Raw genomic sequence first — 23,419 nt, forward strand, 5'->3', positions numbered from 1 at the left:
CTGTCAACATCAACCTCCTTCTAGAGTATTAGCCCATTCTACAAGGTCTTAGTCTACTTCTTTGGCACTATTCAAGCATGTTCCAGTCTCTGAAATTTGCAGAGCTGCAACATGGACCTCAATACATACTTTTCCTAGACACTATGCTTTGGATCATGCATCGAAATCAAATGCTACAGCTCTGACTTCAGTATTAGATTCTGTGCCAAAGTTCCTTCCTCCCTGTGGGGATATTGCTTGGGAGTCACTTGCAGTTTAGCACCCATAGGGACACTACTTGAAGAAGGAGAGGTTACTCACCTTGTAGTAACTGGAGTTCTTAGAGGTGTGTGTCCCTATGGGTGCTCCATTAACCGTCCTCCTTCGTCTCTGCTTTAGAGTTTTCTTTGAGGACTTTGTGGTAGAGAAGCAACTGAAGGCAGTTCACCTGTGCAATCCTATATATCCTTGGTAGGAGGCAGAAGGATGTGTAGGTTGCATGTGCAGGCCAAAAGAGCTGTCTGTGCTACCAAAAATCTTTGATGAAGGTGCAGGGGCACATGCACATTTGAAGTGGAGCATCCATAGAGAGACAAATCTCAAAGAACTCCAGATACTGCACAAGGCCAGATCTTAGTACTATATAAATCCAGTCTATTATTTTGTATCTGTTGTGGGTGATGTATAGTAAATAAAATAAACATATTCTTTATTTCAGTACGTACTGCAAGTATTGTGGAAAGAAAGAATGAAATCTGTAGATTACATGAGAATATAAACAGCAGTAATGATGCAATTGTTTATTTGCACAAGCATAACAAGAATAGTAAGGACAGTTGCAATGTGTAAGTATGATATAAGCTGAAGATTTTAATTTCAGCTGGTTGTAATCATAGAACCATAGGGTTAGACGAGTCATTGGGTCTAATGCAGCAAGAAGCTTTACCAAACACTAGTTTAAAAGTGTGTGTGTGAGAGAGCATGGAGAATAGGTGTTAAAAGAATCAAATACAGGTGCTTGATCAGTCTCTTTGGTATAGAGTGCATAATAGAAAGATAGATAGTTTTTTGTCTGTAGTTTTTTCCTGAACTTATTTTTAAGATGTAAAATATAATTGGTCCATCATGTAGCAGTGGTAAAATAAAATAGAGAAACATAAATGACGTGGGAAGTTTTCTGTCAGATATATTTATTAGGGCTTTATTGGAATCAGTAATCATCTGCAGAGTTCACAGATGCCATCTTTGCAGCATTCCCATTTATTCAATCGGGTAGGTAACCTGTGAACATAATTGTCTTAATTTTACATGTGTCTGAGCCATGGATAGTTTACTGGGAAAAGAGAGTTCAGACATATTTTTGAGGATCTTTATGCCAGTTTCCTTAGTTATTTTAAATAGTCTCTTTCTGTGGAAGACATTTTTATATGGGAAGGAACGTTATTCTAGCCTAAAACTTGATTAACTCCCTCCATAGCCATCAGATCTTTACAGAGCTAGATGGCTCGGTTTCCAAAGCAGTATTTTAAATGGTAAGCTTTTAGCTCATGCAGTAGAAGCTCATGCGCTAAGCTCCAGAGATCTAGGTTCAATCCCGCCTGCTGATAACCAGGGTCTGTCGGTGTTACATATTTTTTTAAAAAAAAAATACCGAATTTAGTTGCCTGCAGTTGGAGAATCATCCTCTTTCTGGGAAAGGGTCTTTTGCTCACCATTCCTTCTCATTTAACTATTTTGTCATATATTATTGTCTTTTAATCTGTCACATAGCTGAATACAAACATACACACATACATATATATATACCCCCAGATTCTGGTGTCATTTACTCCACAGATTTTAAAGTTGTTATTCTGAATTTAAACTTGTGTAATTGTAATCAGACTTTTTTCTGAAGGAACAGAGTCTGCTTAGAGACGTGAGAGGGATCTCATTGAGTAAACTCATTGAAGTCCACCAAGTATTTAGTATTGACCAATTAACCTACATAGCAGGAGGATAAGGTGCAAGTTACTGGATAAGCTGCAAGTAGGAAGGTCAAAGTCAGTATTTCATGGTTACCAACAGTTTATTTTCATGACCACAGAAACAAGCTTCGATTGCTCTCAGATTGAAAGCTTCCAAAATTCTGCAGGCTAAATATTTGATTAAATTTGATGAGTCCATTGGGCTGGATTCCATAGACATCTGCATGCAGAATTTCCTATTAAGTTAATAGGAATTTTGAATGCAGATCATTGTCAGGTTTGAGTATCTAGAAATTGGTGAGAAAGCAAATATCTGACTGCCAAGTTTTCTCCCTACTTCCTTAGGATGTCTTAATTTTTCTGAATGAAAAGTATAGGTATCTTTTATAAGGATATCTAGTAAGAAAGATTTGTGGTTGACATATATAAAGTATGGGTTGATTCTGTAATCCTATCCTTTTACATCCTAGTGCTTCTTCTCCCTAGTACAATGTCCTGGTTTAGCTCCTATGTAACCCAATTGATGTTTTATTTTAAAAAAAACTTGTTTCTTTTGTTAATATTTTATAATTAAATAAAAATATTTGAATAAAAAAGTATATAACATATATTTGAAAGACTTTTGATACTAGAAAAAATTGACTTTAATTTCAGACTTTGAATGAAAAGTGTAAGTAAAAGGAGAAGTGATGAGAACATCAAAGTTCTTGTTATGCCTATTAGGAAAGAATAAGTTAGTGCTAGAACTATCTAAAAGCCTTGAGAGGAAGGGGAAGGAGTGGAGTCATTGGTGACTGGAGAAAGGGAAGTGGCTACTTGGTGGAATTAACCATCATTGGATACTGATCAACGATTATGCCATGAAAAACAGGGAAAGGAAAAGACTTGATCTTGTCAGGAACGTTGCAGCTGTCTTTTATATTAACAATATCACCTCTAATATAGTACACAATGAACAATTTTAATAAACTATTGAAACATTTTACTTTGAGTGTATTCCTCCAGACAGGTTTTAAATTCTCAGGTCCACTGCTGAACACAGAAATAGAGACAAAAGTAAAGGAAGAACTAAGGACCTGATTTAAAATTCATTGATCTTCAATGGGCTTTGGCTCAGGCCCTAAAAAAAAGAATAAACTTTGACATTAACACAGGATGATTGGTTGAGCATGAGAAGTGACTTGTTAATGGCTATAGCATCCATAATGTATTAAGAAAACTGCAGAATATTGTGTTTTAAATTGTTGAAGATGGCATTCAAGAATGCAGTGAAAAGTATAATAAGCTTTTGCCATTTATTCAGACAATAAAAAAAAAAAGAAAGAAATAAGAGATCTGCTCAGTTAGAATCCCTCTAAACTTCTGAAATGTGGTCAGCACAGTATTTAAAGATAATTGAGAAAGTAGGAACACCTTGGCCTCTACAGTCCTGCTATACAGAGTGGAAGTTCCTCAGGATCATCTTCATGGTTGGTTGATGTAAAAAGGAGGATTAACATACTAGCTTGTAAATAACATTCAGAAGAACTTTCAAGAAGATAGTCTCTACATTTGTATACAAATACCATAAGCAGTGCTTAATTTGTAATGAAAGAGGTGCCAGGGCTTAAGCAATTTTTTTTTTTACTTTTATAACTGACTTGGCAAGCCCAGAGGAACCAGGACTATAAACTGCAGAGCCTAGAGGTGCCAGGGCTCAGCCCTGGCAAGTCCTGGAACAAATGAAGCACTGACATAAGCGTATTGAAATTTGCATTGAGTATGAGAAGACTTTGAACGCAACACTGGATTCATTTTACACAATGGAGTCTACAGAAAAGAAGGTCTCTGAGAGCTTTGACAGATAAAAGGTTGATGATACCTATTGTCATAACCTCTGTGGAAATCTATCTCAGTCTAATTAACAGTAAAGAACTGGAATCATACAAGGACAAAACTGAAAAATGATTTAGAAAAACTTGGGTAACTTTTCCATTACCTATCTACCGTGACCAAAAGAAGAGGCCGAAACAAGGTTGATGGAATCTAATCCTGGTCTTCTTCCTTCTCTTCTAGCATTTAAATGTGAAAATCCAGATATTTATCCCAATTTTTTGTTTGAGAAGGCGACTATGTCACAGTGTGTTGCATCAATATAGTAGGAACTCGTGGAAGTAAAATCATAGAAGACAAGACATCCTGCTGGCTAACTAACAATCAAATGTATTTTTAGCACATTTGGACTGGTTTGGTTGAAACTTTGTAATAGGCTAAGTGATAGTAACAGCATAGTAGTATTTAAGGGGAGATAGGAAAGTGATAAGCCTAACTTGTTAGACTAGTGTCTCGAATATTGCATGCCCGTGTTTTACTTCAGAATTCCAAACTCTACACTTTGAACAGTGTGTCTTTTCTTTTATATCTGAGGAATAAATATGCTTGCATAGTGAATTTCATAATAAATGTTGTGTTTCATTTAATAAAAGCTTCTTATTTTTTTTTCAATGTTAGTTTGTTTTCTCCAGAAGAAAAGCAGGGTTTTTGTTTTTTGAATTGAGGAAAGTCACAGTCAGTGGTGTGTGTGTGTGTGTGTGTGTGTGTGTGTGCGCTATCAGTCTCTGCTGTTTAAAAACTTTGCCCTTTTTTAATGTGGCTTTTTGCCCAGTTGTCACTACATGTAGTGATTTGTAATTACATTTTTAGTCATAAATAGTATCAAACATTTATGACAGTAATATTAAGCTGTCTGGATGGATAGTACATTTTTCATTCACTTTTTACTTGCAATTTTAATGCTGTGGTAAATGTTGATTATATCTTCTTGTGTCTTCTCAGGACCTGGAATATATTATTTCTTATTCAATATTTTTGCAGTCCTGTTCAGCAAATTAAATGTCAGGTCTTTGTTCTTTAAATTTTTGTCTTCTTGCTAGCAATTACACTAAATCAGCCATTGTTGAAGTCACTGTTTTGGTAACAGTCATGAAACCAACTATTTTTCAGGTTTTGGTTATATCCTCCATTTTTAACATTATTTCTATAGTGCTATATGTATATATGACAATGTACAATAAGTGAGTTTCTGCCAGGTAACAGGATCTTGCCCCAAAGACCTTACAACAGAAGCAGGAACAATACAGTACAATACAAATTGGGAAGATTCTTTGAAAAGATGGATATTATTGTTTTTTGAAAGAGAGGCAGGGATCTTGATATATGTATATTATTCAGAATAAAATAATCTAATTTAATAATAATATATGGAGATATACCTATCTCACAGAGCTGAGTCCAGCCCCCTGGCTTCACTAGCAGGACCAAGTACTGTTTTTGCCCCAGATCCCTAAGTGGCCCCCTCAAGGGCTGAGCTCACAACCCTGGGATTAGCAGGCCAATGCTCAAACCACTGAGCTATCCCTCCTCTCATTATAATTTACTGATATATATTATAAATTACTGATTACATTCCTTAATCTAATATTTTTACAACTAGTAAATGATTAACACAAGAAAAAATGAAGCCGTCCAAAATATTTTAAAGAATTAATTTGTGATTTTACAACACACAACAGTTCACTTTGCTGTTCTGGAGCTGTAGAATCTACTCCTGCTGCTGAATTGTGTAGCAGAATATCCACTTTCATTTAAAAAAATAAGTTTCTAACTTTCTGGTTGTGAAGAAAATTTTCATGAGAATGTAAACTGATGCGATGCTGTTTTCTTTTGTCTGCAAACAAACTGTGAATCAGTACCTATTTGTGATGTGAACTGCCCTATTTATGTCACTGAGGTGTTACCTCTGAACTCTAATTACGATGACATAATTGCCCACAGTGTTTTAGTTGCAACATCAAACTGTTACGCTTATCTCACAATTCCAAACCAACTCCTATGTCTTTCTAAGTGCCCAAAGCCACAAAAACTTCCTACTAGATTTCTAAAACATCTAGATTCCTCCCTGAGAACTTTCACAATGCAGTTGTACATTTTCAATACAATATTCTGCATCACATTTAAAACTGAAGATTTAGGGGCAGTGTAAAAAAAAAGAATATTGAAATAAATAACAATAAATAATTTAGTGATAGGATAATAAAGTATGCAAATAGTCCTAACCAAAGGTGCCCATATGTTAATTTGGTGGTCTTAGTCCCATTAACAAATGACAGGGCCCACATCTCAAGAATCAGCATTACAGTTGATGCCCTTGTTTCTAGCCTTAAGAGAAGCCAGAGGTTCAGTGAGTATATGGATCAAGTTCTCTACTTACTCATAAAGATTGTTCTTTCAGGTAATGTTTGAGATTTAGTAAGGTTTGAGACATTACCTATCCCTGGCATCGTCCATGTTGTACCTTCTATGGATAGACTTTATTTGTGCTAGTTTACAAAGATGCATTTAGCCCATGCTCTTGAGAACTTCATTGTCTAGTCCTGTCAGTCAGGTTTCTTTTGTTAAGACATGATGCTCAGTGAACTATTTTGGATGGTGCAGACAAGTAGTCTGGTTTGATTTTTCTTTGGAAAAAGTAACTAGGAGCGATTCACAAAAGCACCTTTGTCCGACATTTAGGCACCACTCGCATTCACAAAATCACTGTTCAGTTGCCACTTAAATCTCCTTAAATTTATTTGGGCATAAGCTTTCGTGGGTAAAAAACCCACTTCTTCAGATGCATAGAGTGAAAATTACAGACGCAGGCGTAAATATACTGACACATGAAGAAAAGGGAGTTACCTTACAAATTATAGCCTATGTCACCTGATCCAGTACAACCTGCACAAAAGACAGATGGGAAGTTGGGGGGCAGGTGGTGTGTGAGTGCATGCATCAGCATTCCCAGCAGCTAATGTCCTTGTTACCTAGAATGTGTGGGAGAGACAGATTTGAATCCCCACTCTGCTTGATTTAGTTTAGGGACTTGTGCCCAGGTTATCTACATCCTAGGTGATTGCCCTAACCACATGCTCTTGGCTATTCTGGTGTGGAAATCTCTTCTGTTGAAGCTGTGCAACTTTATGTATGAAATTTGAACCTGATTTATCCACATCACAGGGGAGTGCACTAACCACTGGGCTACTTGGTTAAAATAGGGGTAGTCTATATCTTCATCCTCCCCCTACCCTCCACCTAAGCCAGGTCAGCCCTAACTCCAGGAGAGGGTTCATGGCTGAGAATCCTGGGCAGAGATAGGTGCCTCCCTCTGGCCTGTCAGTCATGTAAGGCCTAGATCAATGGACTCTGTAGATCTGGGCCCTAAGCCCTGGCTTTTTCCTCTACATTTCACTCCTAGGCAGGAGTGACTCCGTACTCAGCTTGGTGGCTTCTGTGAATCCCTTTCTTAGGTGCCTAACTTTCCCTATGCATTGGATGGGAAGCCTAGATGCCTAACAGAGCTGTGAATTCCACTGGGTAGCAGGCTTCTAGGAGTTAGCATTGCAATGCCTACATCCTCTTTGTGAATGTACCCCTATGTTTTCTTTAAGAAGTGAGACTCATCAATCAGTAGTCATTGGCAGGTTTTCTAAGCCATATATGCTTTTGGACTGACAGCTGTAAAAGCTTTGGGAAAACAAATTTCTGTCAATGAAAACTTTTCTCTACAGAAAAAATCCTCACTTGATTCAAATAATAAGATGAATAATTTGTATGAATTAGCCCCAGTTAAACGGATTGATTTTATTAATCTTCTTGATGTGTTTAATTCTGAAATGACTTTTAATTTAATAAAAGAAATCATTAATACACTTTTTAACTTGTGCCATAGCTGGAAACCAACATACGTAGTTCTTAGCAAGCATGAAGAATATTTGAATAACCAACTCAAAAACTGCCAAGAAACTACAGAAAATGACAAGTAAGTATCAGAATTTGAGGTTATTGTATGTTAAGAATACTTTCAAGCAATGATAATAAGCACTCTAGCTGTTAAGTGTAGAAATCTGCGAACTACATTGAGGGAGGGAGCTATCATTTTTTAATTGATACTTTTAATTTTCAGGACAATAACAAATGTCATAATTGAAAGAATATTCATTAGAGATATATGAATTCATGCATATTCAGAATGTTCAGGCTTATACTAATTTTGGGACACATGTTATCCTTACGCTTGTACAGCACTCCAGTTGATGTAAATACATAAAAATTAAGGGTCAAATGTGACTCTTTATTAGAAATGACTCCAAATCCTCACTACTTCCCAAGTACATATTGGAATTTTCAAACCCTTTCTCTGCTGTATGCAATTTAAGGAAAAAATTCCTCCCTGAAACAGACCAGTAACATTTCAGATTTGGCAGGCATATGATGTAAAAAACAGCGAGTACTAATGAGAAACCATTTAAATAGTGTTAGCCTGATGCCTGCCATGACTTATCTGTCATCACTACATATTTCTAAATACATTGCAATGTCAGTAGTTTTAGGATAATAAAGTAGAATCTCAGAGTTACAAACACCTCAGGAATGGAGCTTGTTCATAACACTGAAATGTTTGTAATTCTTTGAACAAAACATTATGACTGTTCTTTCAAAAGTTTGCAGCTGAACATTGACTTAATACAGATTTGAAACTTTACTATGCAGAAGAAAAATGCTGTTTTTAATCATCTTAATTTAAATGAAACAAGCACAGAAACAGTTTTTTACCTTGTCAAATATTTTTTTTTAATTTCCCTTTATTTTAATAGTTTACGTTTAACAGTACTGTAATGGACAGCATTTGCTATCTTTTTTTTTTTTGGTCTCTTCTGCCTGATTGCGTACTTCTGGTTCCAAATGAGGTGTGTTGTTGAGTGGTCAGTTCATAACCCTGTTGTTCATAACCCTGAGGTTCTACTGTAGTGAAGTAGTTCAAGTAGTTGTTTTAAAAAGCATTCAGAAAATAGAGAGGCAAGTATAAATACACACATATGAAAAGGTGGGAGTTGCCTTACCAAATGGAGGTTTGGTAAGCCAATTCAATTAAGGTGGAAGTTGCTGGTGACTACACACTAGGTGACGTGATGTCCCGATTTTATAGGGACAGTCCGGATTTTTGGGTCTTTTTCTTATATAGACTCCTTTTACCCACCGCTGCCACCATGTAATAACCTTAGTCCCAGATTTGGACCTTAGCGTCCAAAATATGGGGGTTAGCATGAAAACCTCCAAGCTTAGTTACTAGCTTGGACCTGGTACCTGCTGCCACCACCCAAAAAATTAGAGTGTTTTGGGGCACTCTGGTCCCTCTGAAAAACCTTCCCTGGGGACCCCAAGACCCAAATCCCTTGAGTCTCACAACAAAGGGAAATAATTCTTTTTCCCTTCCCCCCTCCAGGTGCTCCTGGAGAGATACACAGACACAAGCTCTGTGAACCCAAACAGAGTGAATCTCCCTCTCTGTTCCCAATCCTGGAAACAAAAAGTACTTTCCTATTCCCCCAGAGGGAATGCAACATCAGGCTAGCAATCCAACACACAAATCTCCCCTTGATTTCTTCCTCCCACCAATTCCCTGGTGAGTACAGACTCAATTTCCCTGAAGTAAAGAAAAACTCCAACAGGTCTTAAAAGAAAGCTTTATAAAAAGAAAGAAAAATAAGTACACATGTTCTCTCTGTATTAGATGATACAACACAGGGTCAATGGCTTAAAAGAATATTGAATAAACAGCCTTATTCCAAAAGAATACAAATTAAAGCACTCCAGCACTTATATTCATGCAAATACCAAAGAAAAGAAAACCATAGAACTTACTATCTGATCTCTTTGTCCTTACACTTAGAAACAGAAGACTAGAAAGTAGAGCTACTTCTCCAAAGCTCAGAGAAGGCAGGCAGGCAGACACAAAGACTTAGACACTCAATTCCCTCCACCCAAAGTTGAAAAAATCCGGTTTCCTGATTGGTCCTCTGGTCAGGTGCTTCAGGTGAAAGAGACATTAACCCTTAGCTATCTGTTTATGACACGCCCCCCAAATTGCAGACAGTGGGGAAGCTCACTGGCGGCGATTTCCTTCTAGAACTTGAAAATAAACAGATTAATACAACACATACACCTTTACATATACTCCTAAGTATATAACTAACAGACTTCTACATTTTAAGAACACTTTTTAACTACTGAATTCTGGGAAACTCTCACGGGAGAGTGCATCAGCAACTTTGTTAGAAGCTCCTGTGATGTGTTGAATTTCAAAATCAAAATCTTGGAGAGCTAAACTCCAACGAAGAAGTTTCTTGTTGTTCCCCTTGGCAGTATGAAGCCACTTTAGTGCAGCATGGTCAGTTTGTAGTTGGAACCGCCGTCCCCAAACATATGGGCGTAGCTTTTCCAGGGCGTACACAATGGCATAGCATTCCTTTTCACTGACTGACCAGTGACTTTCCCTCTCAGACAGTTTCTTGCTGAGAAACACGACAGGATGGAAGTTGTGATCTGTTGCTTCCTGCATGAGCACTGCTCCTATACCACGCTCAGATGCATCCGTGGTTACTAGGAATGGCTTGTCAAAATCCGGGGCCCTGAGCACAGGGTCAGACATGAGCGTTGCCTTAAGTTGGGTAAAGGCCTTTTGACACTCATCAGTCCACTTAACTGCATTTGGCTGGGTCTTTTTGGTCAGGTCGGTCAGTGGGGCAGCGATTTGGCTGTAGTGGGGTACAAATCGCCTGTAGTATCCGGCCAAGCCTAAAAAGGATTGGACCTGCTTCTTTGACTTTGGGACAGGCCACTTTTGGATAGCATCCACCTTGGCCTGTAGGGGGTTTATGGTTCCTCGACCCACCTGGTGCCCCAGGTAAGTCACTCTGTTTTGGCCTATTTGACACTTTTTGGCCTTAACAGTTAGTCCTGCCTGCCTGATGCGCTCAAAGACCTTTTCCAGGTGTAGTAGGTGTTCGGGCCAGGAGTCTGAAAAAATGGCCACATCATCGAGGTAGGCAACTGCAAATTCTCCCAGTCCAGCTAGTAGACCATCTACCAGCCTCTGGAAGGTGGCGGGTGCATTTCGAAGGCCGAAAGGAAGGACATTGAATTCATACACCCCCGCATGGGTGACGAATGCTGACCTCTCCTTGGCAGGTTCATCTAGCGGTACTTGCCAGTACCCCTTGGTTAAGTCTATTGTAGAGATGAACTGGGCACGTCCCAACTTTTCCAATAGCTCATCGGTGCGTGGCATTGGATAGTTGTCCGGACGAGTTACAGCATTTAGCTTACGGTAGTCCACGCAAAAGCGTATTTCCCCATCTGGTTTGGGTACCAGAACCACTGGAGATGCCCATGCACTGGTAGATGAGCGGATTATACCCATCTGTAGCATGTTCTGGATCTCCCGTTCTATAGCAGCTTGGGCATGAGGAGACACTCGGTAGGGTGGGGTTCTGATTGGGTGAGCATTACCTGTATCAATGGAGTGGTATGCCCGTTCAGTCCGTCCTGGGGTGGCTGAGAACAGTGGGGCGAAGCTAGTGCACAGCTCCTTGATTTGTTGCCGCTGCAGACGTTCCAGGGTGGTTGAGAGGTTGACCTCTTCCACGCCACCGTCTTTTTTCCCGTCGTAGTAGACGCCGTCAGGCCACTCAGCATCATCTCCCTGGACTGTAAACTGACAAACCTGTAAGTCTCTGGAATAGAAAGGCTTGAGAGAATTAACATGGTACACTTCAGGCTTTAGTGAGGAATTGGGAAATGCTATGAGGTAGTTTACAGCTCCCAGGCGCTCTTGGACCGTGAAGGGCCCTTCCCATGATGCTTCCATCTTATGGGCCTGTTGCGCCTTCAAGACCATAACCTGGTCTCCTACCTTGAAGGAACGTTCTCTGGCATGTCTGTCATACCAGGCCTTTTGCTCTTCTTGAGCATCCTTTAGGTTCTCTCTAGCAAGGGCTAAAGAGTGTCGGAGGGTGCTTTGTAGGTTGCTTACAAAGTCCAGAATGTTAGTTCCTGGAGAAGGCGTAAACCCCTCCCATTGCTGCTTCACCAACTGTAATGGCCCCTTAACCTCGTGACCATACACAAGTTCAAATGGTGAAAACCCTAAACTGGGATGTGGTACAGCCCTGTAGGCAAACAGCAACTGCTGCAACACTAGGTCCCAATTATTGGAGAATTCGTTGATGAATTTTCGTATCATGGCCCCCAAAGTTCCATTGAACCTTTCCACCAGGCCATTGGTTTGATGGTGGTATGGGGTGGCAACCAAGTGATTTACCCCATGAGTTTCCCACAGTTTTTCCATGGTCCCTGCCAGGAAATTAGACCCTGAATCTGTAAGGATGTCGCAGGGCCAACCTACCCTGGCAAAGATGTCTGTTAGGGCCAGGCACACAGTGTTAGCCCTGGTGTTGCCTAGAGCGACTGCTTCTGGCCATCGGGTAGCAAAGTCCACTAAAGTCAGTAGGTACTGCTTTCCTCTGGGCGTCTTTTTTGGGAAAGGGCCCAGAATATCCACAGCTACTCGCTGAAATGGGACCTCAATTATGGGGAGTGGCTGGAGAGGGGCCTTGACCTGGTCTTGAGGCTTACCCACTCTTTGGCATACCTCACAAGACCGGACATACTTGGCAACGTCCTTGCCCATCCCCTCCCAGTGGAAGGACTTCCCCAACCGGTCCTTGGTTCTGTTCACCCCAGCATGGCCACTGGGATGATCATGGGCTAAGCTTAAGAGCTTCTCCCGGTACTTAGTTGGAACCACCAACTGTTTTTGCGGCTGCCATTCTTCCCGGTGTCCACCAGAAAGAATTTCCTTGTATAAAAGTCCTTGGTCTATAACAAACCGGGATCGATTAGAAGAGCTGAGAGGCGGTGGGGTGCTCCGTGCCGCCGCCCAAGCTTTCTGAAGGCTGTCATCCGCTTCCTGCTCAGTCTGGAACTGTTCCCTTGAGGCTGGGGTCACCAGTTCTTCCTCAGACTGTGGACTTGGGCTTAGTCCCTCTGGAAGCGATGTAGGTGATGGGGTTGTGTCCGTTGCTGGTGAACCGCTCTCCGCTGGTGCACCTGAGGGTATTTCAGGCTCTGGCTGAGCCTTTTGGGTATGGCTGTCTGTTGCTTCTGCCAGTTTTGGCTCGCTGGCGCCCTCTGGCGTTGAGTTGGAAGATGGGGTTGCACTTGCTGGTGCTGGTTGCTGTTCCAGTTCCGGGCCTGGGACTGGAGGTGCTGTGGCTGTTTCAGTGGTTGGCATGGAATCCGGGTCCACTACCTCTGTCTGGGTCTCTGGTAACACAGACGGGGCCTCTGTGGACGGCTCAGGAACAGGAATGGGTCTGGAAGCTTGCCTGGTTTGGCTACGTGTAACCATTCCCACTCTCTTGGCCCGCCTCACCTGGTTGGCCAAGTCTTCCCCCAGTAGCATGGGGATAGGATAATTGTCATAGACTGCAAAAGTCCACATTCCTGACCAGCCTTTGTACTGGACAGGCAGTTGAGCTGTAGGCAAGTCTACAGCTTGTGACATGAAGGGGTAAATTGTAACTTTGGCCTTTGGGTTGATGAATTTGGGGTCAACGAAGGATTGGTGGATAGCTGACACTTGTGCCCCCGTGTCTCTCCACGCAGTAACCTTCTTTCCGCCCACTCTCAAATTTTCCCTTCGCTCCAAGGGTATTTGAGAGGCATCCGGGCCTGGGGATCTTTGGTGTGATGGTGGTGTAATGAATTGCACTCGCATGGTGTTCTTGGGACACTTGGCCTTGATATGTCCCAGTTCATTACACTTAAAGCATCTTCCATCTGATGGGTCACTGGGCCGAGGTGAGTTACTGGAGACTGGTGAGGTTGAAGGGTAGGGTATCTGTGGCTTTACTTGGGTGGTATGTGGGGTCTTTGGCTGTCCTCGGTTGTAGGGTTTATGGTCTGTGTGCCCCCTGACAGTAGCTTTCTTGCTTTCTGCCAGTTCCATCCATTTGGCTCCAATCTCCCCCGCCTCAGCGATATTCTTGGGGTTTCCATCTTGTATGTACCGTGTGATGTCTTCAGGAACACCATCCAAGAACTGCTCCATTTGTATGAGGAGGTTCAGTTCTTCCAAGGTTTGAATGTTGTTTCCTGTTAGCCAGGCCTCATAGTTTTTTGCAATGTAGTAGGCGTGTTTGGGAAATGACTCCTCTGGTTTCCACTTTTGGTTTCTGAAACGCCGACGGGCATGATCTGGGGTTATCCCCATCCTGTATCTGGCCTTGGTTAGAAAAAGTTTATAGTCATTCATTTGGTGCTTAGGCATTTCAGCTGCCACCTCTGCTAAAGGTCCACTGAGCTGTGACCTCAATTCTACCATGTACTGGTCTTCGGGAATGCTGTACCCAAGACAGGCTCTTTCAAAATTTTCCAAGAAGGCCTCGGTGTCATCACCTGCCTTGTAGGTGGGAAATTTCCTGTGCTGTGGAGCAATAATTGGCGCCGGGTTGTTAGGGTTGGCTGGCACATGCAGCCCAGCTTTTGCCAATTCCAGTTCATGTTTTCTTTGTTTTTCCTTCTCTTCATTCTCTTTTTGTTGTTTTTCCATTTCTTTTTGTTGTTTTTCCATTTCTTTTTGGTGCTTTTCCATTTCTCGGCGGTGGGCCACCTCTTCTTCTTCTAGTTTTCTTTTGTGTGCTGCCTCTTGGGCTGCTTGTTCTCTTTGGTAGGCTGCCTGTTCTCTTTGGTAGGCTGCCTCTTTGATCTGTTCTTCTCTTTCTTTCATCTCCATCTCTTTTTGTTTTATTTCCAGTTGCTGTTTGTGTTTTTCCATCTCTCGCCTGTGTTCAGCTTCTTTGATTTGTTCTTCGGCCTCAATTTTTGCCTTAGAAGTCATGGTTCCTGTTTTCTTGTGTTGGGGTGCCCTCCGGTGTTTATCTTCTGAACTGCAGGTTCTCTGTTGCCTCCTGAAGTCTGCCTAGCAACAGTGCTTTTTTCCTTTTCTCTCTCTAGCTAATCTTCAATGTCAAGTAAACCTGAAAAACCACTTTATTTGCATTCATATAGTGCTGGTATGACTCTCAATGGGAGTGCTATTGTGTGACAAAAGACTGTTAATAGTCCTTAACGACTTCTGCTTAACATGCAAGCCACAAACTGCCAGAGAGAGCAGAAAAAAAAAATTTCTCTCTGGTTCCCTTTTAAAACCAACTGCTTCTCTCTGCTAAAAAGCCCTTAGCAGAGAAAAGAAAAATACAATATTTCTACTGGCTTCTGGATTCTGTCTATCTCCCACCGCTGCTACTCATGTAATAACCTTAGTCCCAGATTTGGACCTTAGCGTCCAAAATATGGGGTTAGCATGAAAACCTCCAAGCTTAGTTACCAGCTTGGACCTGGTACCTGCTGCCACCACCCAAAAATTTAGAGTGTTTTGGGGCACTCTGGTCCCCCTGAAAAACCTTTCCTGGGGACCCCAAGACCCAAATCCCTTGAGTCTCACAACAAAGGGAAATAATCCTTTTTCCCTTCCCCCTCCAGGTGCTTCTGGAGAGATACACAGACACCAGCTCTGTGAATCCAAACAGAGTGAATCTCCCTCTCTGTTCCCAATCCTGGAAACAAAAAGTACTTTCCTATTCCCCCAGAGGGAATGCAACATCAGGCTAGCAATCCAACACACAAATCTCCCCTTGATTTCTTCCTCCCACCAATTCCCTGGTGAGTACAGACTCAATTTCCCTGAAGTAAAGAAAAACTCCAACAGGTCTTAAAAGAAAGCTTTATAAAAAGAAAGAAAAATAAGTACACATGTTCTCTCTGTATTAGATGATACAACACAGGGTCAATGGCTTAAAAGAATATTGAATAAACAGCCTTATTCCAAAAGAATACAAATTAAAGCACTCCAGCACTTATATTCATGCAAATACCAAAGAAAAGAAAACCATAGAACTTACTATCTGATCTCTTTGTCCTTACACTTAGAAACAGAAGACTAGAAAGTAGAGCTACTTCTCCAAAGCTCAGAGAAGGCAGGCAGGCAGACACAAAGACTTAGACACTCAATTCCCTCCACCCAAAGTTGAAAAAATCCGGTTTCCTGATTGGTCCTCTGGTCAGGTGCTTCAGGTGAAAGAGACATTAACCCTTAGCTATCTGTTTATGACAACCCTCCAGCCCCTGTCCTGATTTTTCACATTTGCTGTCTGGTCACCCTACTACACACCACACAATAAAAACACTAACCCAGGAACCAATCCCTGCAACAGACCCCATTGCCAACTCTGTCCGCATATCTATTCAAGGGACACCCATCATAGGACCTGACCACATCAGCCACACCATCAGGGTCTCATTCACCTGCACGTCTACCAATGTGATATATGCCATCATGTGCGAGCAATGCCCCTCTGCCATGTACATTGGCCAAACTGGACAGTCTCTACGCAAAAGAATAAATGGACACAAATGTGACATCAAGAACTATAACATTCAAAAACCAGTAGGAGAACACTCAACAACAGACTTAAAAGTGGCAGTTCTTCAACAAAAAAACTTCAAAAACAGATTCCAATGAGAAACTGCAGAACTGGAATTAATTAGCAAACTGGTCACCATCAAATTAGGCCTAAATAAAGACTGGGGGTGGATGGGTCACTACAAAAACTAATTTTCCCCTGCTGATACTCATACCTTCTTGCCAGCTGTTTGAAATGGGCCACCTTGATTACATTGGCTTCATTAACAGTACAAAAGTGATTTTTCCTCCCTTGGTATTTACCACTTCCGGTCAACTGTTGAGAATAGCTCACTTCCACCTTAATTGAATTAGCTCATTAGCATTGACCCCTCACTTGGTAATGCAACTCCCATCTTTTCATGTGCTGTGTATTTATGCCTGCCTCTGTATTTTCCACTCCATGCATCTGATGAAGTGGGTTTTAGCTCATGCAGGCTTACGCCCAAATAAATGTGTTACTCTCTAAAGTGCCACAAGGACTCCATATTGTATTTGCAACATGGTTTACCTTTATTGATTTAACACAGGATGATTACCTTTCTCTGTAATGCTCCTTTTCTTACCTGTGGTTTCCAAAGATGATATTGATCACTTCAGCACTTTTTATGCTGAATTGCTTCCACATTGTCTTTATTTTCTGTTTGTAGTAATGCCTACAAAAGCATTCCCAAACATTGTTGGTTTAAATTAGAGAATAAAATATTTTTTAATGTGGCCTTTTTTTACTGATGCTACTTATTTTTTTAATTTTGGGGATGTGTCCTCAGATGATTTCATTGGATTTATACCAGCATAAAATTGATTTTGGGGTTAGTCTTGCCAGCTGGTGAGTGTTCTTGCCTTATCCAGCAAAATATTTAAGCAATGTGAATAGTTTCATTTAATGGGACTAATTTGTGTGTTTACAGAGTGCTCAGTACCTCCTAAGAGAGAGCCCTTAAACCAGTTAACCGTTTGTTAGCATAGAAAGCTGAGAAGCGCTTAAGGAAGCTGGGCCATAAATTGGTTCAGCTCCATTGAAATCAGTAGAACTGTGCCAATTTATGCCAGCAGAGAATTTGGCCAGCTGTATGTTTTATGTTAAGCCATATACAAATGAAACCATCTGAATGCTGCAAAGCTGTCTTTGGACATGTATATTCTGTATCACTTTCAGAACAATGAGAACCAATTGTTTTCATTTCACAACTGTGTACTTTGTTTTGTACTGCATAGTATTCAGTGAAAAAGAATAATTGCAGCCAAATAAGATCGTATTAATCGTAACTTGATCTTTTTCAGCAGAGTAACAGATCTAATTGAATTGATTTTTTTTTACATAATTTAACTTCTTTCTCAAGTTAAATGATTTATAATCCATTAATGCAAGAAATATTCTGAATCAAAACATTATTCCACCTTGTTGTTTTAACAGGAAAATGTATCAGGATCACAAGAATCAATATAAAGAGATTTTGAAACAACACAAAGCAAAATATTCAGAAAATTCTCTAGCTCAGGAGTATTATATGAAAAAAAAAGAGATTGAAGAACTCCGGAATAGAGTTCTGAGACATTCTGAACAATTTAAATGGAAGGAAGCTACCCTTTTGGATATTTTAGGTACCAGTATTACCATATTAATACCAATAGGGTCCAATTTAAATAATAATAATTTATAGTCCATTGCAAATTCAAAGCATTGTACGAACATTAACTAATTAATCTCCTTCATAGGTAAAAATTATTTTCTCCATTATACAAATGGAGTCAGTGGCAAAACCTGGATTTCAACACAGGACTTTCTGAGTGCTCGTCACTCAGGAGTCACGTGTCCTTTGGCTTGTGGTAACAGGTCATTAGAGTATTCCATTGCACCAGAGGCTTCTTTTACTATTTTGAAGTTAATTTTCAAACATTTATTTTATGCTGTTCCTAGTATTGTTGTTATTCTACGTATCTGTATTATATTGCTCTTTCTGTACAGCACTTTAACACAAATACAGAGTGCTTCTGCAACCAATTAATATCATATATTAATTATCTTTGCAAAAAATATGACATTAGTGAATGAACAACCTAAAATGCAACTTTATTTTTTCAGAGCCTGCTCCTTTTAGGTCACTTTCTGATTGGGCGTTACAGATGTATCCATGACACATTCTCTATATTTACTGGCTGGTGGGTAGGGAAGTTTATGTTTGGCTTTTTCACTATCTTTGTAGCCTTGAATGTGGTGATGATGATGTGTGATCATTCGTTATCGAAGTTGATCATCTTTCATGGGAGTTATTGGTCCTCAGGTGGCTAATAAAGCCAATCCTTGAACCACAAGTTCTATTGCAATGAGGGGAGATGTTTTCAGGCTCAGCAGGAGGCTGTTGACCATGACTGGAAGCCAGTCTCTCCTTCCTTCTGCGCCTCTTGTCCTCTTCATATTGTTGGCGAGCAAATGTGATAATAGCCACAAGAAATTACTGTCATTAAATTACAACTTTATGCTTAGACATTATTTCTGCAGGAGTTTTGCCCGAGGGAAAATTGAGGGCCAAATAATACCCTTCATGAGTGGGGCCCAGGAGGAAGAAAACTGAGGATCCTTTCATGAAGTCTCTGTCAAAGTGTTCTATTAGAGAAGGGTGGGGCTTTGCTACACCTTGGAAGAATAAAAAGATTTAGTCTCCAAACCTTGACTCAAGAGTCTGCTGAGGCTATCTGCACATATAGCATGTGCCTCTGCACTGGCTCCAAGGCCTCCTGAAGCAACTCCGCCACCTCTCAGCTGCATAACGACATTGTAGCTGCACTACAAGGTAACCTCCAGAGCAGCTTGGGGGAGGAAATGCTTTTCTCCAATCCACAAGGGTTCTGCTGAACCTCACTGTCTCACCAGTGTGGATCTGGAACCCGAAAGGGCTTCGGGACATAGGTGTGTGCACGCACACATGTAGGAAACAGTGCTGTGTAGCTGGCTGGACCCCTCTTCCAACTTATTGGTCAAATACTGCCATTTCTTACCCATTTGCACCCCCTTTTAGTTACAATGGAAGTTACATGTATGCAATTAAGGTAACATCTGGCCCTCAGAACTTACTCATACAAAACTCTCATAAAGAGAGTTTGCTTAAGGGCTGAGTAAAAATGCTGGGCTAGATCCTTACCTCAGAGGGGTTGCCCTTTCATGAATCTCCCCTTTTCTGCACATTATGGGAGATCAGCCAACTCTTCAGCACCCCCCACCACCACCTGGGCGTGGCAGAACTCTTTCTGTATATCCAATATCTGCACTGAGGGGATAAGGGTGTGATTGGGTGGGCTTGGAGTCCATGGACCTTACCTGGAAAAGGGAATACAGTCCTAGAGTACTTCTAGTGCACAATCCCTTACTGTGACCAGCAGGGAGTCCTGTTAGTGCAGCTCCACTGGGTTCAACATTAATATGGAGGCACATAGCCTGCACATAGATGACCCTGATCTTGATTCTGCAGGCTTGTGCGTGGCCCTTGCACCCTTTATTGTGTGGGGGCACACTCCATTCCCCTGACAGACAATGTAGGAAAATCTCCAAAAACAAATCGTCACTAAGATTTCCTCCCCCAAATCTCCCTGCAGCAGGTTTTAACAGTGCAGGGGACATTCAGGCCCTGAGTATAGGACTTCAGCATATGACCCAATGGGAGTTTTGCCTCTTATAGGGTCATATAGGTGTAATTCATAGACTGTGTAGATATAAACTTTTTCAGTATAATATACATACAGATTTAATAGTTTAATATCTGTATTCTTTGACATGACTGTATGTTATACATACTATACTCACTGATTCTTTAACGTAAAAGTGCTTATCTGAGGCAAAAAACACAAGACGTCCTCAAGCATGCTGCAGTTTTTACCCAGAAATCTTCTAAACTAGAGAAAGAAGCAGATGAAGTAGAAATGAAAATTAATTATTTCAAACAGGTAACAGTGTGTTAATATACAATCTAATTATATACAATTGTATTTTACATTTGTATATGCATGGATATACACTAATATGTCACTGTGTCTTTCTGTAGTGATAACAGTACATTATGTTTCCTGGCATACAGGATGACCCCAGAATTAGTAATTACTGTATTGTTTCTGTTGCATTGTAAGTATTCTATTTAGGAAAGGGGGAAATGTGACTCCATGAATTTATGGACTCTTGAGGATTACCTTATACTGATCTCAGCTTACACCATCATTTCCCTCAAGGCACAGTGTCATGATGACCTCCCTTCCAGCTCAAGAAGGCTAAACCTATCAATGTCATTCCTAAATGAGCCACAGTGCTCCCAATTCCTGTTGGCATTTAAGATGTTGCAAGTTAACCTTGTAAATATTAATGTATTGTACCTAAATATGGACTTCATTGTCAGAATGGCATACATTCCTGTTTTTGAATAGATGTAATGCTAGATAATTCTCTGTCTCCGATGATCCTCATCTCTACAGCTTGTGTCTGTGCACCAGAGCTAAACATAGTCCTGTTGGGTAGCAGAAGCACTGCTCCCAACTAGGACCACCTTCCTAACAATGTGTGTGTAAGGACAGAGCCATGGCACCACACTCCTAACACACTGCCAAACTGAGCTGGCTTGGTATGGAGGAAGGTACACTGTATACCTGTCAGTAGACGCTGAAACTGTTACTCCAGCATGCAGTCCCCAGGAGGCATTTTGGCTCACTTAACCAAAATTCCTTCCGTTGCCCTGTGGCCCCTCTGTACCTCAAGAGTGTGGTCAGTGGCAGTAAGGCACAGTATGGCCCATAATATCCAGGTTAGCTCACTGTCAGTAGCGTTTCATCCAGAATACTTTTAGCATAATAAGATATACTGTATGGGAATTTGGAATTCCTTAAATGCCTGGGAAATTTTCTCCAGTCTAGGACCTCTTGGTGATGTCTTCCTGAACAATTTATCCTGAGTTCTTCCTGAAGACTCCCAAAACTTTAGAAGCTGGGGAATTAGTCTCCAACCTGAGTATAGCATTATGTAGTTGATACCGTGTTGGAATTATTGTAATACATTCATGCATGTTAACCAAATAAGAATTAAATGTTAATGAATTTTTAATTCATACTCTTATAGTCCCACTATGAAAGAGTTTGCTCTAGGACATTGTTAAAATGATTTTTAAGGACTTACATAAAATCCGCAGGCTGAATTTCTGTGATACTTTAGGTCACATTCTAGAATGTAAACTGGCAGATGTCTACAAAAAATTGTTGGAGAGAGGTATTTGCACATTGACTACATCCACTCTAGGTTGGGCTTCTAGCTTGGTGAGCTTTTAGAAGAAGTGGAGATCTGGAAGTCTTGAAATATTGCTGAGCTACAGTGAACTTACATTTTGCCTTAGAGAAGACCTAGAGAGAGAGAGAAGGTGTGAGAATTGGAAATCACATAAAAGGATCGGATTATCTAAAACATACACATCACTTTGTAAATGTGGAAGATATGGGAAGAAAGATTATTCTCTCATGCGAAGATTTAGCATTAGGACAGATATTTTTATTTCATCTGGTATTGGTTTCATGCTTCCTGTATATATTAGTCCAATTCTTTATTATTTGCTCTTCTTTTGATATATTACTATTAATTTGCTACTTGCTGGCTTGCTGCAGATAGATAAAAGATTTAGAAGGGGAACAATAGCCCAAATTGATCCATCATTGAAACATACTTAATTGTATCAGAGGCATAAAAATGATCAAGAAGCTGCATTGCAGTTCTATAAACTAAGGGACAGTCCTGATTCCATTAATGTCAATGGCAAAAGTTAAGTCAAAACTGCAGGGGGAACAGAGTCAGTCCCTACCTGAGTATTATTTATTTATTTTTATTATTATAGTACCTAAGGATCCCAATCAGAGAAGGTCCCACTGTGCAAGGCTTTGGATAAACACTTAATACAATGGCTTAGGGACAGTAATGTTATAATAATTAAGGAGACCATCTAAAGAGCTCCTATCTATGAATGGATTTAGCAACATCAGCAGACATCTGTGGCAGGCTGTTAATATTTTTCAACTTTTGACATTTATTTTATTCATTACTTTTTAAGCAGTTTGAAAGGAGTACAGAAGATCAAAATCATTCTAAAATTATTGAAGGAAAAAGTAAAAAAAAATTAGAGAAAAAGAAGGCGTTTAAAGAAAGGTAAACTTTTAAACTCAGTTCTACAGTCTGCAGATAAGTGTGATGGGGCAAAGCCTGGAACCATGCATAAAGTCTGGCATCTCTATGGCACTAGAATTTTCCCTCAGTCTGGTACAGAGAACCAGCTCAACTTCTCCACAGTGACTTCACCAGCCCATTGGTGTAGTTTGACTTCTATACTTTTGGGGGGGAGAGGGCAGCTCCTCTCAGGCAAACAGAGCCATGCGTGGGGCAGAGGGACAAATTTTGCGCCTGCCTGAGGCTTGCAGTTTGGGGAGACAACACGCCTCCTGCCCCCCAAACTACACTCATAGTTGTGGCTATGACTGCTGCACTTCTCATCTCAACACAAATGGATTTAATTATTTTAGTAAAAGCTGGAGAAAACTTGATTTTAAAAAGCTGAATCTATCTGAAGACATCTTATTCAAATCTGTTAAGTGTTGGTCTTTGATTCACACCACCACTGCTTAGATTTATGTATACATCTTGCAGCTGTTGAATATTGTTTCAGTTATTGTGAAATCAGAAATTACAGCCACATCATCTTTACTACACAAAAAGAATTGTAAATATTTGGTGCATAACTAATAATCTGGGTTTTATAGGCTTCCAAGTGTCATCTGTGATCAGTTCATTTTTTGAGCCACTTAAGAAATATAAATCCTAATTTAATTCTTAAAAACATGCATGATTGAAAGCTGTATAGACAGGATTAATGGCTTAGTAAATTAGTCAGTGGTCATTTACAACTGAGCCTTAGTTTAATTTCAGCTGATTTACAACTGACTGAAAATCATTGTCAGGGCCAGCCTTAGGTTATATTGGACCTTTGGTAAGTACTAAAACAGGGACTTAACGCCCTATACAAAATTGCAAAACTCTATTTTAAGCTCCAAATATGTCTTAAGGACTTGGCCTGAT

At 40.4% G+C, this 23,419-nt stretch overlaps 1 protein-coding gene across 1 annotated transcript in view; it reads left to right on the forward strand.

Annotated features, from left to right (window-relative positions):
• C5H14orf39 (chromosome 5 C14orf39 homolog) overlaps window positions 1-23,419 on the forward strand; it is a 60,727-nt gene that overhangs the window by 12,430 nt on the left and 24,878 nt on the right. Inside the window, exons 4-9 of the mRNA XM_050952619.1 lie at window positions 698-824; window positions 7,693-7,782; window positions 17,744-17,931; window positions 18,413-18,455; window positions 20,148-20,268; window positions 22,401-22,495. Coding sequence (XP_050808576.1) covers window positions 698-824; window positions 7,693-7,782; window positions 17,744-17,931; window positions 18,413-18,455; window positions 20,148-20,268; window positions 22,401-22,495 — 664 coding nt within the window. The remainder of the gene's footprint in view (window positions 1-697; window positions 825-7,692; window positions 7,783-17,743; window positions 17,932-18,412; window positions 18,456-20,147; window positions 20,269-22,400; window positions 22,496-23,419) is intronic.

The sequence above is a fragment of the Gopherus flavomarginatus genome, chromosome 5 (genome assembly GCF_025201925.1).
Source record: "Gopherus flavomarginatus isolate rGopFla2 chromosome 5, rGopFla2.mat.asm, whole genome shotgun sequence".
Taxonomy (NCBI): domain Eukaryota; kingdom Metazoa; phylum Chordata; order Testudines; family Testudinidae; genus Gopherus; species Gopherus flavomarginatus.